The sequence below is a fragment of the Labeo rohita genome, chromosome 1 (genome assembly GCF_022985175.1).
Source record: "Labeo rohita strain BAU-BD-2019 chromosome 1, IGBB_LRoh.1.0, whole genome shotgun sequence".
Classification (NCBI taxonomy): Eukaryota; Metazoa; Chordata; class Actinopteri; order Cypriniformes; family Cyprinidae; genus Labeo; species Labeo rohita.
The window spans coordinates 41,782,548-41,801,559 of record NC_066869.1 but is presented as its reverse complement, the minus strand read 5'-3'; the positions used below and the strand labels follow the sequence as shown (position 1 = coordinate 41,801,559).

Here is a 19,012-nt window from a genome sequence, read left to right as displayed (position 1 = left end):
ATAATACATTTTAACCAAAGAAAAAAAGCATCCCTGAAAATTACCAACAGAATCCATGTGCATCGTTTTTCTCTTTCTCATTAGTTCAATCATTACAGTGGTTACTACTAAATGTGTAGTGTCCATATTAAGCTATGCATTCCTCCAACATATTTGCTGAGTAATCTAAAATAGCTATCACCTGGAACATCAGCAGAGGAAGTCAGTGTTGGGTGTGACGATGTCTTATCATCTGATCTACAACTCTTTGTTGGGGCACCAGCCAGAAAAGACTTTCTGTCCTTTTCCTTTTTTTCCATATACAACTTTTACAGTATTTCTATTTTTAATGATATTATTTTAGGATATGAGTAAAGTAGATCAATGTCAGGCCTACATTGACGATCCATACTAGGATGAAGGGCAGAGAAAGTTTGTGAGGTTAAAATGTATTAGGCCTATGCAGACTTCCTTATGTGTATATAGTGCAGTTCTAGATGTAGATTTAGAATGTGGACTTTCAGTGTCACCTGTAAATCAGACAATGCCTTATGTGTTACACATCAGGGAGAACAAAGTCTGTATCTGTGTGCGGTCAGGAATATCAGACATAAATTTTCATAATGTGGACTGTCAGAGAATGATTTAGCGCTTAGTGTCTCCTCACCTTGAGTTTGACAAATGTGATCTTGAAAATTCAGTTTTTGACATTTGTGACATTGACGGCTCTGCCTCTTATGTGCGCTGTATTTGTCATTCAGTCTACGTTCTGTATACATGTAAACACTGTTCCAAGGTGGTTCAGTGCTTGGTCAAGGGTGCACGTGTGGGCGGGTGGGTGTGTGTAGATGCACCTCTGTGCACTGTGTGTGTACGGGTGCAAAGAGGTGTAGCAATCAATATCACTTCACATCTAGAAACTTCCATGCCCTTTCTTCCAATTTTCTAATCATCCTTCATTTCATATACACTTCTGTATGCACATGTGTTTTTATGGTGTTGTTGCTGTGCTTCCCCATAGTAAACTTATAGCAGTTATACAGTCAAACCAAAATTTATTCTGACACCAGCATTTCTTGCATTATCACAGTTTATTTGCTATAGCTTAGAAAATGATCAGAAAATATGACAAGAACTGTGTCAGAACAAATTCTTCTTGATAATGTCAGATAACTTTGATAGAAAGGTATGTAATGGATTACCATCAGTCAAAAAGCAAAAATTTACACAACACTTAATACTTTGTTGACCAGTTACCAAGCATTGCTTAATTTTGTTCGGTCTGTGGTGTAAAAAGGTCACATTAGGAATTTAAGAAAAAAACACTTAAGCAAAACATAGTCAGGCCAAAATCTCTGAATAATTTTTGGTCCCAAATTATTATAAATTTTACTGGTAGTCCACTGTATAAAGATTTTTTAGGTATAATATGTCACAGATTACTTTATTTTGCTATCCTCACTTACATAAATGAACTGTAGTGTCCTGCACTTACTAGTAAAAAAAATCACAAAATTATATCTGGTGTCTAAATAATTATCTGGTTTGACTGTTATATAGTTATGAACTAAACATGCATTTCTTAGTGTTTGACGTGTCTATCTTTTTCTTGAATAGTAGTTTGTGTAAAATCTTCTGATTTTGTTCCAGCATGATTTGAAAATGATACAAAGATTTTGTGCTTCAGTGAAAGTAAGAACATCTGACCGTCATTGAGTTCATTGTGATGGTCAGCAAAGTTTACATGTCCTCTTGGTAGCTCAGAAATTAAGCTTACATCATTTTCCACTGTTAAAGCTTTGTTCATTTCCATGGGGAAATTGGGGGGAAAATCTCAATCTTTTGGTCCACATAGTTCACATCTGTCTGCACGCTTTTTGTTTATTCTCACAACTCTTTAATTGCCTTTTTAATGTTCATTCCAAATCATTCGCAACGTTATAAATTTAAGCCCAAATGAAAACTGTTTATTTGCCGCCTTCTTTAAGTAGAATCAAAGTGCTGTTTAGGTAAAAGCCTAATTGCACTTTTAGCAGAAAAGAAAATCACGTTGAAACGCAAGTAGAAATGACAGAAACTGTTATTATGACAAGTTCAATAGATAGAAGTAAACATATTATGACATAATGGTGAAAACATTTCCCAGTGTAAAGACAAGCAGGCATATGTTCATCCATCTGCATGCACTGTCCAAATATAACAGCCTGAAAATGCTAAAAACAGCGCTTTTTTCCGCCGTCGGGCATCCTTGATCCGTTTCCCCACTTCTAAGCGCTAAACGCGGCTCTTGCGTCATGCATTTTTACATCACTCCCTTCAACCTGTCCCGTTCTTACAGCGGCTTCTACGTCTTTTTACGCAACCCTATTGTAAAGTGATTCCCACCCCAATTTCGTGAGCAGCACGACCGTGTTACGTGATTGAAGGCTCTGTTTTCTGATTTGCGCTAGGTGGCGGTGGGCGGGACCCGGGCGCTCCGCTGGATATATTACGCGGGGCACCTTGGAGAGAGCCGGGTACGGCTCCATGTCACGGTGGGCATAGTGCTCCGGGAAGGGGTGTAGTGTTTAAAAGGAGGCAAGAAAGGAGACACGAGGGAATTCGCAGCCACAGGGGATACACAAAACCTTACAGTACACCATGCCTGCTCAAAATAAAGACGATGGAGGCTGGAAGAAGTTTTTATGGAATTCGGAGAAGAAGGAATTTCTGGGACGCACCGGTGGTAGTTGGTGTAAGTATAACCCTATAGATGTCATATCGACAGTATCGCTCGATTTCAGCAAGTTGGACAGCGCTGTGGTACCTGTCATTGCTGTTTCTATAGCAGCAGCAGGTACTGATAGACTGCCAGTCTGGTCACGATGCAACCTGTATGATTTGACTTTGCAGCAAATGTCTCACGGACTTTCATACATCTATATATATGCTCAACGCACGATTTGCCGTGTTAACGGATGTATTGTTGCAGTTCAAAGCCTTTTTAAACAAGTAGGCTTAAATGTGGCTGTTCTCTGTGTCCCACCTGTTTCGTTTAGAACCCTCAGACTGTGTTCTCTCTTTATGTGTTTTCGATTTTCTTCCTAAATGTAAACATATATGAATGTATAACGAATGCCGTGCGTGAATTCGATGCTGATGGAGGAGCAAAAGGTCAACAAAGGACAGCATTAGATTATTGATCACTTCGATTTTTACTGCTCAGTGGTAAAATTAAATTTCATAAAATGATTTTCCTCCTCAGAAATGAATAACCAAACAAATAAGGAGAAGCTCAAAGGCTTGTGTTTGGTAAAAATCCCCTTGTTTCTTGTCTGTGCTTGCCATGAAATCAATCAGCACGTCATTTAATTAGCATACTTGTCATTAATAACGTGATACACGTGGAAAGGGTTAAAAATGCATCATTGTTCAAGGTGACTCAAGGTGAAAGGCCTAGTCTTTTGGGTCTGACTGATTCATCTAAGGTTGCACTGAATATTGACGTCATGTATTTGAGGCAGCAACAGTGTCTAACTGATGCCTTTAATTTGACAAAAGTAGCTTACCTAATGTCTAAAGTTAACTCTGTTATCTGAATCTGCTTTCCAGTTCGTATAATTTCATTTCATAGTACCTATGAAATGTGTCTAGCCAATCGAGTGTGGACATTAAGTGTAAAGTTCAAGACGATGGGAGTCCGAAATGAGTCGTGCTTTAGCAAAGCAATGCATAATTGGCTTCTAGATGAGGAAGCACACATACAAACCTTGAAGTCAGATCATTTCCTGAGATTCATGATGGCCGTTACATCATCTGATGCGTTGACATTCGCTAGGCTTTGGTCCAGGTGACCCTCTGACATTGCTTTATGCACCACTGGAAACCACAAAGACCTTGTGCCCTTGTCTAACTGAGCATTAGAAATGGAGTTGGAACTAATTTGAACGTGCATCACCTGAACAGGCTGTCAGTGAATTATTTTGGGATGAAGTGGACAGACTGGTTTTACTGGTTGGGAAAAAACTTCAGATATGACCTTACTGGTTTGACTGCACTGCGATGTCCCTACACATTGTTGATGTTTAAGACATTGAGATTACTCATCATGTCCTGTTATGCTGGCACCTCTATATTTTCTGGGGACAGACTGAGGACATTTATATTGCTGGTATGGTGTCAGCAGATTCGCCTGTTTGATGTAGCATCAGTGGTCGTTTCCAATAATACTCTTTCTTTTATGCATCATTTCAGTAAATATAGGTTGTATATGTATAAATAAGTTCTAGTTCATAATGGCTGTAGTTCCAGTAAGCATTTTGTAGATGTGAAGTGTCTTTTTTCCAAGGAAAGAACACACTTTCTCTGCTGCTTAGAATTCTCAAGTAGTAATTCAAATATAAAATGATCAAAAACAAAATGCATGTTTGTAAAAAAATAAAATGTATTAAATGCAATAACAACATCTGAAATGCTACTCAAAATGTCACCGCATACTAAAATACGTTCTGTTTCTCTCTTTCTCTCCACAGCAAAAATCTTCCTCTTCTATCTCATCTTTTATGGCTGTCTGGCTGGGATCTTTATCGGCACCATCCAGATTCTCCTTCTCACCTTGAGCGATTACAAACCCACCTGGCAGGACAGAGTAGCTCCTCCAGGTAACAGCTCTATTGCGATGGCTGTCTTGTCTTTTACATCTTTCATAATTTATTCTGAGTGTAAACTGAAGTTGAAGTAATACCAAGGTGTTTGTGAAGTCCTAGGGGTTCATGGTTAAACTGCAGGGGTGACATTAAATAAAAAGTCTATCATTTAAAAAATAAATAATTTTTTTTTAAAAGAAAGAATATTAAGACTACACTCTTAAAAATAAAGGTTCCAAAAGGGTGTTTTTGCAGTGATGCCAGAACATTTTAGTGAGCAGTTCCTAAAAGAGCCATTTTAAAGAACAGTTTAAAAATCTAAAGAATCTTTTTCGACTATAAAGAAGCTTTTCTGCATTTGGATGTTCAAGGTTCTTTATGGAACCATTGATGCCAATAAAGAACCTTTATTTTTAGGGGTGTAAAATTACAGTTGAAAAACATCAAAATATGACACTTTTCTCATTTTGTATTATACATTTTTTTATTATTAATTAAGTTTTAGAAGACTTCATGAAAAAACTGAAAGGGCTTTATTACTAACCTACAGTGTAAAAAAAAAAAATTTTTTTAAATTGTAAATAGAACAAAGATTATTAGAGTATGTAAAATCTATAATTTTTAAAAATATATATACAATTATTAAAATTACAACCAAAAAACATAAAAATATGACACTTTACTCACTTTAGTAATAGAAAATTTGTCTCTTTTTCCAATTCATTATTTTTAGAAGACTTCATGAATTCACTTCTTGAATTTGAAGGACTTTATTTCTTTATAAAACAGATTTAAGTATGTTTTACAAGAAAATACAATTTTAGTTTTTCTAAATCTTTAATTCAGTGCATTACTTGCTGTTTCGGTAACTACAATAAGGTTCACTAGTTAACATTAGTTAACAAAATTAGTTAACATGAACTAAGAATGAACAATACTGTACTTCTACAGCAGGGGTGCTCAACCCTGGTCCTGGAGATCGACTTTCCTGCAGAGTTCAGCTCCAACCCTGACCAAACACACCTGAACCAGCTAATTAGGATCTGAAAGAGCACTTGATAATTACAGACAGGTGTGTTTGATTAGGGTTGGAACTAAACTTTGCAGGAAAGTCGATCTCCAGGCATAGGGTTGGGCACCCCTGTTCTACAGCATTAATGTTAATTTCAGCATTTACTAATGCATTATAAAAAATCACAAGTTGTGTTTGTCACATTAGTTAATGCACTGTGAATTAACATGAACTTCCAATGAACAACTGTATTTTTATTAACTAACATTAACAAAGATTAATAAATAGTGTAATAAATGTTTTGTTCATTGTTCGTTCATGTTAATCAGTACATTAACTAATGGTAACAAATAACACCTTATTGTAAAGTGTTACCACTATTTCTTTGTAAATAACGGTGAAATTTACTATCAAATTCTGGAGTGGTTGTTGGAAGTATTTCCTATTGAATCAGGGAGTTTTTAATCATTTTTAACCAATTTATAAGGTTAGTTTTTTTTTAGTTAAAGCCCTGCAATACTATAATATGCTACTTGCTATTGCTAGTCGATGCCAGTAGTATTAGGTGATGGACATTGTTATGCAAGAGAACATTTTATCGAACAAAAATATGTATATGTGCGCACATATATTCTGGTAGAGAATTTTTTAAAAGCCACAAAAAAACTAATTTTGTTTTAATGGGGTTTGAAAGGTTAGTCAATTAGTCTACATAAAATTTCAGGGGGTTCTTAAGGTCATGGATTTTTGTAACCCATCTGGTTTCCTGTTGAGGGCTTGGACTCGCTGTTCCTGTCACAGTTTCTGTTCCTCTTGTAGTTTAAAGTGAGGCTTGAAGGATTGGATCAATCTGACAAACATTTGGTGGGTTCAGAGACCAGATCAAGGACTAAGAGAGCACTGGGCTCTTGGGAATTGATAATCTGACCATCTTACGTCACAGCTGATATATTTCACATGTTTTCTTGGTAGAACAGAAGGGATGTGAGGTTAAGAGGAAACAGACTGACTATGACACGTTTCAGACACATTAGAACTACAAAACACACTTTTTTGAGGAGAAGAGAAACAGATGCCTCTCCTTTTGGCAAGGCTTATTTAGGAAAACCGATCATGGGAAGCATTTGAATGATCTAAAACATGTATTGCAAAGATTTCAGCATTTATTCTCCCTCTAACAATCACAGCATGTCCCTCTATGATTTATTTACATCTTTGTGAGTCATTGTGAGACCAGTAGCATTCAAGCTTTGTGTACTGCAAACTCTTCTCAGGAAATGCATTCTTTCATATGTGGATCTATCACAAAAGATGCAGTTTCATTTACAATGCAGAACCACTTCCATTATCAAACAGGTTCTTTTGATAGGCGTTGTCCATTTGTCAGATGCATGTGAATCTCACCAGCCTTTAACTGTTAATATTTTGTGCATAATTTCAAAAAAGGCAGTTATTTTGTGAAGATTCTTGCAATTCTGAAATGAAATCAAGTATTGAGTAATGATTGCAATATTGTGTGTTTTCCATCAAATAAAGGAAAAATATGTTTTTGTACATTTTCATTTCTAAATATGGTCATTAAAAGCTTTTTAGATGTAGCCAAGCATTACACTTAGAAACATTCTTTTCCGATTTGTTTCAGACTTGCGCAAATAATGTCAAGGTGTTTTAAAGGCATAATTTGTCAAGACTTGACAGAATTCCTCAGAACTGCACAATGATATTGCAAAGAAGAATTAGAGACAGACTGAGTCATTTGAAGATTTAATGCATATGAGTCAAAAGATTTACTGTCTGACTAATATGCCTCTCCAAATGCAAATAAATGATTGTAAATATATCTGAATTCCTTGTATTCATGTTCATTTATCTGTGCACAGGGCTCACTCACTACCCACATTCAGACAAGGCTGAGCTGATCATCAATCCGGAGGATGATGATACCTACAGGTCATACACCAAAGCCATGAAAGATTTCCTAGAAAGATATGACATGGAAAAACAGGGAGACATGATGACATTTGAGGACTGTGGAGGTACCAGATTACACATTTGTCTTCTGTTCTTTGAGTCCCATGGATGTTCTTTCAACAGGATGTTGGTTTTCATTAGTGTATAAAATGTAATACAAGTAAAATATTACAACATAGTATGAATTATTCCACTCACTGTTTTCATACTTATTATCTGTTTTTTTTATACAACCCTTTGAGAAAATTAGATTGTTATATACTTTTTTTTCAATTTTGACAGATCAACCTTCGGAATACAAGAACAGAGGTGATCTTGAGAGTGACATGGGTGTCAGAAAGGCATGCCAGTTTCAGAGGTCTTGGCTTGGACCCTGCTCTGGCATTGAAGATCGTAATTTTGGATTCTCACAGGGGAAGCCCTGCTTGATCATCAAGCTCAACAGGATTGTGAACTTCAGACCTAAGGTTTGTTAAATACTTGCAACAATATTCACAAAATGTTTGTAGGATCTTTGCATTTTGGTTTGGAATATGTTTTTCGTCCAAACATTTCTCCAGACTACGAATTAATTAGTAAATGTAAATGTGCATTTCTATAATACATCAGCAAATTTCTTGTGTTTACAGTATTATTTAAATGCATATATATATTTATATAAAATATAATATACTATTGTAATATACTATTATGCTTTATTGCGTATTAGCTGACCTGTTTTAGTTTTTGTAGTTACTTCATGAATTACATTATTATGTAGTTTATTTACATTATGCATTATGCATTTATTTACATTTTTTACAGAATTACATTTATTTATTCATTCATTAATTTTATCAACTGATAATAGTAATAATAATAATAACAATAATAATAATATTATTTTTATTGTATTTGTTTATTATTCCTTTATTCATTATTTTATAAAGTATTTTGGTGTTATTCATTTATTTATATTTTTATTTAATAATAATAATAATAGTGAAATAATAATGAAATCAATGTTTTGCAATAATAATAATAACAAGAATAAAGAAAATAATAACAACTATTATTATTATTATTATTATTATTTAATGATAATAATAAAATGAAATATTTTATTATTGTTGTTGTTTTGTTGTTATATTTGTTTATTATTCATTAATTATTATATAAATTTGTTTATATTTATTATAATAATAATAGAAATAATAATAGATTATTATATAAATTTTATTATATAAATTATTATATAAATTGGTTTATATTTATTATAATAATAATAATAGAAATAATAATAGATTAATAATGAAATCAATGTTTTGCAATAATAATAACAACAATAAAGATAATAATAACAGTTATTGATTATATTTGTTTATTATTAATAAAAATAATATATAAATAATAATTACCTTTATTCATTATAAAATAAAGAATAAAGGAATATGTTATTCATATAATATATTAATATGTTATTACTTTATTTATATTTTATTTAATAATAACAATAACAGTAATAGTAATAATAATAATAATAATAATTAATAATTATTTTTTTTGCAATAATAACAACAAAAGTAATGATGATAATAATATTATTATTATTATTATTATTATATTTATTACTCGTTTATTCATTATTTTATTTTTGTGTTTTCTTTTAAAATGTTTGTATCATTCGTTGATTGTTTTAATATTTACTAATATTTACTAATTAACTAATAATAATGTATTACTAAATAAATGTTCTTCAGTAATAACAACAATAATGCTTATTATTTTTGTTATTATTATTATAGTATTATTATTGTATTTATTTATTACTCATTATTTACAAATGATATTACAAATATTAGTCATTTATTGATGATTTTTCATAATAATAATAATAATAATAATAATTAGTATTGTTGTTGTTGGTTATTTATAATTTTATCTTTTTTTCTTCCTTTTTTTCATCATTTTATTGATAATATTAATCACTGCAGAGAAGTTTCCATCATTTGTGCGCAAGTCTAATTGTTTTAATTTACTTTTTTTATTATTATTTTAGCCGCCAATGTCGAACGAAAGCATTCCAGAAGAGGCAAAGCACAAAGTCCAGCCCAACGTGATTCCTCTCCACTGCACAAACAAGGTAAGCGAACACTTCGCTTCTTCACTGAATACTCTCATTCGCTCCGTAAAATAGCGAAACTGTTGCTAACCGGCGGCACGTATCCTCTGCTCTTCTCTGAATCACCCGCAGAAAGAAGAGGACGCAGGTAAGCTCGGCGAAGTGAAGTACTACGGAATCGGAGAAGGCTTTCCCCTTCAGTATTACCCCTACTACGGGAAGCGCCTGCACTTGCATTACCTGCAGCCCCTGGTGGCCGTCCAGTTCGTCAACATCACCCTGAACTCGGAGATCCGCGTGGAGTGCAAAGTGTTCGGGGAAAACATTTATTACAGCGACAAGGATCGCTACCAGGGACGTTTCGATGTTAAAATCGGTGTCATAGCCAAATCCTCATGACCTCTGAACAGAGTACCTCCGCTCTCTCCTTATTTAAAGGCAAACTAAGGCCCCTCTTCTGACTTGAGATACAAGGGCACCCGAGAGAAGTTTCTCACCGGTCTTCCACAGTGTTTAACCGAGGGGATGTTTTTTTGAATGTACAAGTGTCTCACGTCAGAAAGTGGCCTCATTTTAGTTTAGGAGAGATTCATTTAACAAAAAAAACGAAGAAAAGATACAATAAACAAGAAGCGAATAAAAGATTATTTAAAAAGACTAGTCTAAAACAACATACCATCTTACACATGTGGGACCTAACATTGTCTGTACTCTTTACTTCGAGCTTTCTGCTTTCAGTCTAGGGTTAGAATGTAAACGCCTGGAGGATTAGCCATAGCATAAAATATTTATTCTACTACCGAATGAGAAGTGTCCACGATCAAAGGGGCATGTTGTTTTACTGTAAATTACATTTCCTCTACCGATGTAGCCAGCAATGTTTTGTCCCTCTCGTATTGTATTGCTGCCTCGTGTGATTTCCCTGTATTTAGAGCGTGCACAGTAGTTGCATATGTAGGTTGTTTCGAGCCACGCCATGTGTGTGATTCAGCTTCATTTGTCAAGCGTGCCTACATATATGTATAGTTACTTAATGGAAATACACTGGCCTCTTAACATTGCCTTTTGGGGGTATTGATGTTCTATCTTTGCATCTTTTAGGTGTGTTAGGTGGGTAATAAACCTTTTTTTCCCTAAAATCACTACAATGTAGGGGGAAGATTGTACTTCTCTTTTAATGATTCGTTTTCACTGAATGTAGATGTTGCCTTTGGTTTTATGGTGTCAGTCACGTGTGGAGGGAACCGCTACTGTAGCTTTGTTTTAATTTTTTTTTTACAACTTTGTTTTCTTCCTAGCCTTGTCGTTCTTCTTCTTCTTCTTGAAGACGTCACGCGGCGTGGTCGAATGTTCTAAATTCCAATATTTATTAAGTGGTGACCTTAAATATTCTGTTCTTGCACATGCTCATGTTCTGCAGAAACTCGTCATGAATGTTAATAATGCCAAAGCCATTAAGATTATTCTAGATTTTATCAGAAGTAATGCAATACCCTGTCCATCGGGATGTTTTGTAGGTGTGCGCAATCAGTGTCAAACATCAGAAATGTCAACTTTCACGAGTCCCACAAGCTCTCATGTTGAAACTGAACTGGAAAAGACTAACCAAAATAAAGCTGAGACTCTAAACTTGTGCTGTTTTTATTCTATGCATCTTCTGATATACTGTTTTTTGTTTACTTTTATAGCTTGACATTTCACATTCTCTTTACAAAACATAACCATAAACAAATGAGTGGTTCTTGTTGAGGCAAGCGTTATTATTAGCTTATAATTAAAGTTAAGGGTTTAAACTAACACTCAAAACACCTTAATAATTGCATACTATCATGCTAAAATACCCAATTAAACTGACAAACTAGCATTAAGAGGGGAGTTTTGCACATAAATCATTAAAATAATAAAATAATAATAAATCTTTTAAAAACAGTACATGTTCTTTTACACACTTTTACTCAACACTTTCTAGTTAATTAAATATTCTACGTTACCATTCAAAAGTTTATGGTCAGTAAGAATATTTATTTATTTATTTGAAAGACTTTTACTTTTAATCAACAAGAATGGCAAGGATAAATGGATCAAAATTGGAAAAATTGATCAAAATGTAACAAAATGTTTAATTTTCAAATAAATGCTGTTGAACTTTCTGTTCATCAAAGAATCCTGAAGAAATTTATCACGGTTTCCACAAATAAATTAAATATATTGTATATTAAGTATACTGATAATAAGAAATGTTTCCTGAGCACCAAATCAGCATATTACAATGATTTCTGACTGATCAAATTCAGTTTTGCCATCACAGGAGTAAATTGCATTTTAAAATATACTTTTTAAATAAACAAATAAATAACACTTAATTTGTCAGATAAATGCAGCCTTGGTGAGCATAGCACACTTGTTAGGCTACATATAATTCACAGGATGTACAATAAATAAACACCTTATTAGATCCACCTTATTTTTCAAACACGGACGTAAACCGCGTAAAAAAATTTTCCCACGGAATTGGACTTCTTCAACTCTACCTTTAACTGTTGCTGCGGGATGTTTTTCATGTCAGCAGGTTGAAGCGACCTCAATAACATAATATTTAGCTCCTGGAATGACAATTTTACCAGAGGAATCCCACCAAAAACACATATTTTACCCCTGGAACGCGATTTTTCCCGGGAGACCGCCCTCAAAACGTGATTGGGCTACATTTGGGCTAATTTTTAGTAGCAATTGGGTGGGTTTTGTTGTGAAGCCCTGGCAACCCTTGTTAAGGCCGTTTTCTGTGGATCTGCAAGGTTTTGCTGTGAAATAGCGAGAAGAATAAACGGTAAAACTGTTTTAACTACAAACCACTGTGTTCATAATTAAGATAATATTTTAAAATAATATGTTAACACACACCAGTTTTCAATGTCAAGCAGCAAAATGAGTTGTTTAGGTAAAATTTGCCAGAAGCGGATGAGACCGGAAGCCTCGCACACAAAATTTACAAATGGCCGCGCCGGCGACCGCTAATAATGAGGATACTGTTAATTTGGAAATGATTACAATGTCTAAGAAAAACGACTTTCTATATTAAGATGTGCACTGGAGGATTGTACGTCTATTTATCCACACTGTGGATAAACATTTTAATCACGATATGTATTTGGCAGACACCCCAGCTGATGACATTAAAAGTTAAAGTGCAGACAGAAAAGAGCAAAAGAGAGAATCCAAATGAGATTGAAGAGAACTCTCGTTGGGCCCCTGCTGGGAAGAAATACTGAACAGACTCCTGGTGAGATATTCTCAAGCTTATCTGAATTTTAGGTATTGGAGCACCTAAGAATTAGAAAGCGATTCCAACTGCTCTGTCATCATATGGCTGGCTGATCTTTGATGGTGATTAACTAACGTGGGCCTTGATGAATTAAAAATGTGCTTTTGCACCCAAGAGGATCTGTGTGCGGGAAGCAGAGCCACCTGATCTCCTCAGACGTGTGATGTCAACATGAGTCTCACAGTAAGTAAAAATGCTTCAGAATATGATGTGTTTTTGTGTTAAGGACAAAATAGAATAAGGATGGCAATTAAACAGCTTTTAAGTGATGCAAAGTGCTTTTCATGAATTAAATGCCCTTTTGAGGACCACATAGCAATCATTACCACAAAAATATGCCACAGCTGATTCACATGCATAATTGAATCACTTAGTTGAGTGGCAATCCAGCATGCCAGAAATAATGCTGCAATCATGAATTTTGCATTAATAAAACCTTTTCTAAAAGCATTGTGTTGACAAAGAAAATATGTACAGTAAGATGTCAAAATAATGCATACATAATATTTGCTAAATAAGACAGCCAAATAAGACAGCAGTCTACTTGAGATAACTCACAGATTTTTTCTTTGTCCTTTGTGAACTGTGTGTCCTGATTTTAGATGGTTCATCACTGCTGAGAAAATCACAGTGTTTACTCTACAAAGTACTTAACTCTACAAAGAGAGTAACAAACACTTGGTCAGTTACCTGGATGTGCGGCCATACTGGTGATACTTGGATGTAAACAACAGCATGGATTGCACATTTAATATCCTACTGAATGCGTTGTTCTGCTAATAATGCTGTCTAAACTGTGGACAAAAACATGTGGAAGCTGCTAAATCATGTAAAGAAGGACTTAATAAGCAGGAAAGGGTGCAATATTTTGACACACTAAAGTTAATAGGTGGTAAAGATACGTACGAGCAGTATTAATTAAGATACTGACCTAATATTTCACCTACCTGATGGGAAATGATAAGAACAAACAAGAATGTTGTCAAGATTCTTGCCCTGGAAGTTCTAGTTCAGTTTGGCCAACCTCAAACACCTTTTGTTTCTCAGACAGTTTTTGCACACTTTTCCTTGATTCGTTCTAACAATTGGCAGTCTATAGTACTTCAAATGTTTTTCCCGGTCCGACCGAATAGTGCAGCCCAAAATATGACAATAAATGACCTTTTTTAGCAGCAAAAAACAGCAAAATATGCGAGTTTCGTTCTATTCAGTGCCATTGTTTACGTTCAGTTCTGCCAATATGGTCGACTGATGATGCGTTGTGAAAACACTCTATAGAGTATGGTATACTTTGGTGTCCCATTGATTTAAAGCATTAAAGTTGATCAAATAAAAGCCCTTTTTTAATACCAGTAAATTGTTGTAAAATTACCAGAACGACAGTAAATACAAAAATGTGTTGTTCACGCAGGCAATGACGTTTTTCTTTTTACCAGTAAAACACCATTCACCCATCACTTTCAAAATACCGTGATAATTCTGTGAAAACATTAAACGGAAATGACCAGCTGCACCTCTCTGTGTTGTGTTTGTAAACATAGAGTGGTCAGTGTTTTTGTTGATGTTTACAGTTTTTGTGTTAGATGTTTACATTCATGCTGCTGCTTTTGGCCCAGAGACATCATTTTAGACAACTCCAAACTGAACAACACAGTGCGGTGTAAATGTATAATCTGTGTCAGAATGTAATGATTGGCCCAGAGTAGATGTGGTACGTCAGTGCATTATGAACTTTATGTGCTAATACTGGTATTCTCGTTCTGTGTTCACACAGAGCACATTATTGGTAATTTACTGGTGATGTTACAACTTCTTACCGATAAATTGCCAGGACATATTTATCAGTATTTTTTGAAAAGGTCCTGTTCACATATGATCTCTTAACGGTACTTTACCGGTAATTTACTAGTAAAGACTGTATGTGTGAAAGGGGCTTTTGACTACAAACTAATATTTGATCCCAGATATACAGCGGCATGCAAAAGTTTGGGAACCGCTTGCAGAATCTGTGAAAATGTGAATAATTTTAACACTGAAAACTTTTTGAATTGGAATGTCAAGGTAAATTGTACTTAATTTGTTTTCCGGGAAACATGCAAGTATCTTCTGTTGCTTCCGTATGGCAGTACTAAATGGAAAAAAAAAAAAAAGATATTTCAACAAAATCCTTTCACTGATTAATTAAAAAATATCAAAATATAATCAGAGGAAGTGGTGTTTCCATATTTTTGAGAAGCAGATCTGCGTTACCACAATTTAGAGAAACATCTCTGGTGGGAGAGATGCAATTGTTGATTTATGATGACTGTTATAAGGCTGAATAAGCACCAGGTGCACCTCTTTACTGTTATTTTTTGCACACTTCTTCAGCCTTTGCAATAATAATACACACAAAAAACACACACACCAGCTATTAATTCTAAAGTATTTAGATGCTATGCATTTCATATTTCTTATTTATTTATTGATAATTGGATGCCAACTAATAAATCAAATATTTGTTTGATTCAGTTTCAGACCTGTTTGTGGAAGGGATGTTCTGACATATAGCAACAAACCGTGTGTTTGTGGAGAAGGACTCTCCACCCTCTGTCTGCTCAAATCTGACCATCATCTCAATGACTGGTATATCTGATTGAAATGACCCCTCCATACACTCAATTACCCTTCTCCTCCCCTCCCTTTCATATTTATTTATTTTTTTAATGTATATAGTCAAGGTAATTGACTATTTATTTGTATGAGGTCAAAATACCATAAGGTTAAAAACAGTCAGGAATAAGTTTACTTTAATTTATAAATACTAAAAAGGTAGATCATTTTATAATGAATAACACCTACACAAATAATATGGTCCAATATGGTTGCATTCATATGCATTCTACATGCATTTAATTCCTTGCACAAATAATAACAGAATATAATTCTAAACCAAAAGTTTACCCACTAACAAGCCTTTTGATGCATGAAAAATCTGAGCCCAGGTAGCAAAATTGCATGTCTTTCACAGGCTTTTTGAAGGATCATGTGCTTTGAAATCACAGGAATAAATTACATTTTAAAATATATTAAAATAGAAAACAGTTGTTTTAAACAGTAAAAATATTTCACATGGTGCACCATGCCAGATAAAGGTTTTTAAATCACATAGTGACTAAAAGAAGCTTTTTACTTGTTAATACAAAGTCATTCTTTATTATTAACCCATTTTATATGCATCATGTGCTTGCACAGTGCATGAAATTGGTTTGTTATTCAGAGGGAACATTGTGCAATAGAGGGCTAAACAGTCACGATCACATTACAGAAACATAAGATCATTATCTTCCTGGTTATAAACCATTCCAATTGATTTGAAGATTAATACAATAAAATTCCGCGCTGAAAGAATCATTTTGGGATTTGCTTTTCTCTAAAGTCAACATGGGTGAAGTGATACTCTCATTGTACTCACACTGCTATTGTTTCATTAAGTCAATTGGATTATCCAGATATCATCAGTTCTTAGAGCATAACGACAATGAATAAACAGACAACGGAGTGGTCATATTGAATCTTTCCGTAGGTGGAATATGATATTAAGCTTGAGTAAGCAGTAATGTTCATTTCCTGTGTGTGTGCGGATGGTTCTGCGGTGGTGGGGGAGAACAGACTCAGCAAACAGTGCTACAAATACTTGCAGTGCTGAAAAAAAGAATAAACGCAAATCCTTTTGTATCTTATTCTTCTGCTTTGATAAGGATGTTTTTTAATCTTTTGATCTGGTGCATTCCCCCTGGCAAATAAATCAATAGCACTTATGATTGACCCTGATTTTTAACAGCCCAATAAAATTAGCCTGGGCGGTGTGTTGTCCCCTCTCACGTGTGTCAGCACTGAACAAGAGCATTAATAGAATATGAAATATAGGCAGTTGTATAAAGCATGCTGAGCATGCACCTGTGCTATTTATAAAACCTTGTCTTTTCTGGGAAGGTTTAGTGCTTACATCATGAATATAATCCATCTTGAATTACAACTTAACTGGAAGTGTTACCTTCAAACGCCCTCTAGTTCCTCCACGCTCAGACATGCTCTTATGTTGCCTGCCTTTTGTCCCTTTTTACATACACATAAACAGACACAAACAAACAAATGTACTTTGCTATCTAAATACAGGCATTCTTTAGAGTATTGTTTTTACAGCTAACTGAATCAAATTTTTAGAACACACACACACTTACACATATGGACACATATATACACATATATGAATATGGAGCTCATATGTGACCCTGGATCACAAAACCAGTCACAAGTAGTATATTTGTAGCAATAATACATTGTATGGGTCAAAATTATAGATTTTTCTTTTATGCCAAAAATCATTAGGATATTAAGTAAAGATCATGTTCCATGAAGATATTTTGTAAATTTACTATTGTAAATATATTAAAACTTAATTTTCAGTTAGTTATATGCATTGCTAAGAACTTCATTTGGACAACTTTAAAGGCGATTTTCTCAATATTTAGATTTTTTTTGAACCCTCAGATTGCAGATTTTCCAATAGTTGTATCTCTGCCAAATATTGTCATATCCTAACGAACTATACATCAATGAAATGCTTTAATTTATTTAGCTTTCATGATGTATAAATCCAGGGTCACATATTTTAGGGAGAAATCAGTGAGATTTTTATAACAGTATAGCAGAATACTTGCATAATAGGCATATAAATATCAGTTGTCACCCTGTATCTCATTATATTAATTCATTATGTTATAAATAAAATGTATAAAATAAATTAATTATAATTAATTATAAATAAATTACAAATTTTACATTTTATATTATTTTTATATGATTTGGATCTAAGTGAGGATGTCCTTGAATGACCCCAATGGATGTTCACATCTATCCCCAAATTAAAGATAAATACATACGTTTATAATCTAAATGAAGACATATCACAGACTTTTATTGTTTTAGACTAAAACATTCCCATATTGAGGAAGATTTTATTAACTAAAATATAGAGGAATTGTGTCCAAATTAATTTACTCTTATAGTTCTACTCTATATGTTGCTGGGCCAGCACATCCTGTGTTATTATAGAAACCAGAAGTATAGAAAAAGGGCCCCACTAGCAGAGCTATATTTCATGTTATTTTAGAGGCCACTAAGAGGCCTTAAGGAAAACCATCTGTTTCCCATGGAAGTGTTTACCTTAGGGGACACCCCCCCCATGATTTAAGTTAACATGCTTACGTGGAGACCACTATATAACGCTGTTTTCAACCATGTAAAGATCAGTTCTCTATAGACAACTCGGCTTGATTGTCTCGGCAATAAAGTCTATCTTTTGGCATCAAAACCCAAGACTCAAGAGTAATTCTTTGACGGGGAAGAGGGGAAACCACAACAATATCTACACAAATCTACACACACTGCTTAACATAATAAGAATTGCAGTCTACAAATAGGTTGCTCAGTTGTTCAGTTATTAACTTTTATTTATGTTCTGTTTGTTTACTTAAACATGAGCCGTTTTCCCTTTCTACTTAATATGATTGAAGTCACACCCATTGTAAAGGCACACATGAGTGGTGTGACATCATCTTCACAGCTCCCCTCCCCCGTCTTGTGCTGTAACCCGAATCAGTGGGGATTTTGATGACATTTGTTGTAAAGCTAAACATATGCTGATCGTGGCAGAACTTTATCAGTAGTGACTGAACCTCAGTCTGGAACTGAAAAAGGAACAAACTGTGCCATTCTAAAACTGTACTTTCTCCAAGCTGAACGGGCCAAAGGTTTGATGAAGCATGAAAGTTTTAATCTTACAGACAGACATAAACACACAACTGCAAATGCCACGCTCTGCCTTTTCTACCTTGTTAGTTAAAGGGAAAAGAACCACTAGCTTACAACACACTTTAAAAAAAAATTAAACTGTCATTGGGGTAGTACCCTTTCAAAAGGTAAATATGTACACTTTGGGTACTAACCTGTATTTTTAA

The 19,012-nt window shown here is 34.3% G+C and overlaps 1 protein-coding gene across 1 annotated transcript; it reads left to right on the top strand.

Annotated features, from left to right (window-relative positions):
• Positions 1-2,468: 2,468 nt before the first annotated feature.
• atp1b1b (ATPase Na+/K+ transporting subunit beta 1b) lies at positions 2,469-11,321 on the top strand. Its single transcript, XM_051111465.1, has 6 exons — positions 2,469-2,713; positions 4,491-4,619; positions 7,497-7,652; positions 7,870-8,054; positions 9,626-9,709; positions 9,821-11,321. The coding sequence occupies exons 1-6, from the start codon at positions 2,620-2,622 to the stop codon at positions 10,085-10,087; spliced, it is 915 nt and encodes a 304-aa protein (XP_050967422.1). The 5' UTR covers positions 2,469-2,619; the 3' UTR covers positions 10,088-11,321.
• The last annotated feature ends 7,691 nt before the right edge of the window (positions 11,322-19,012 follow it).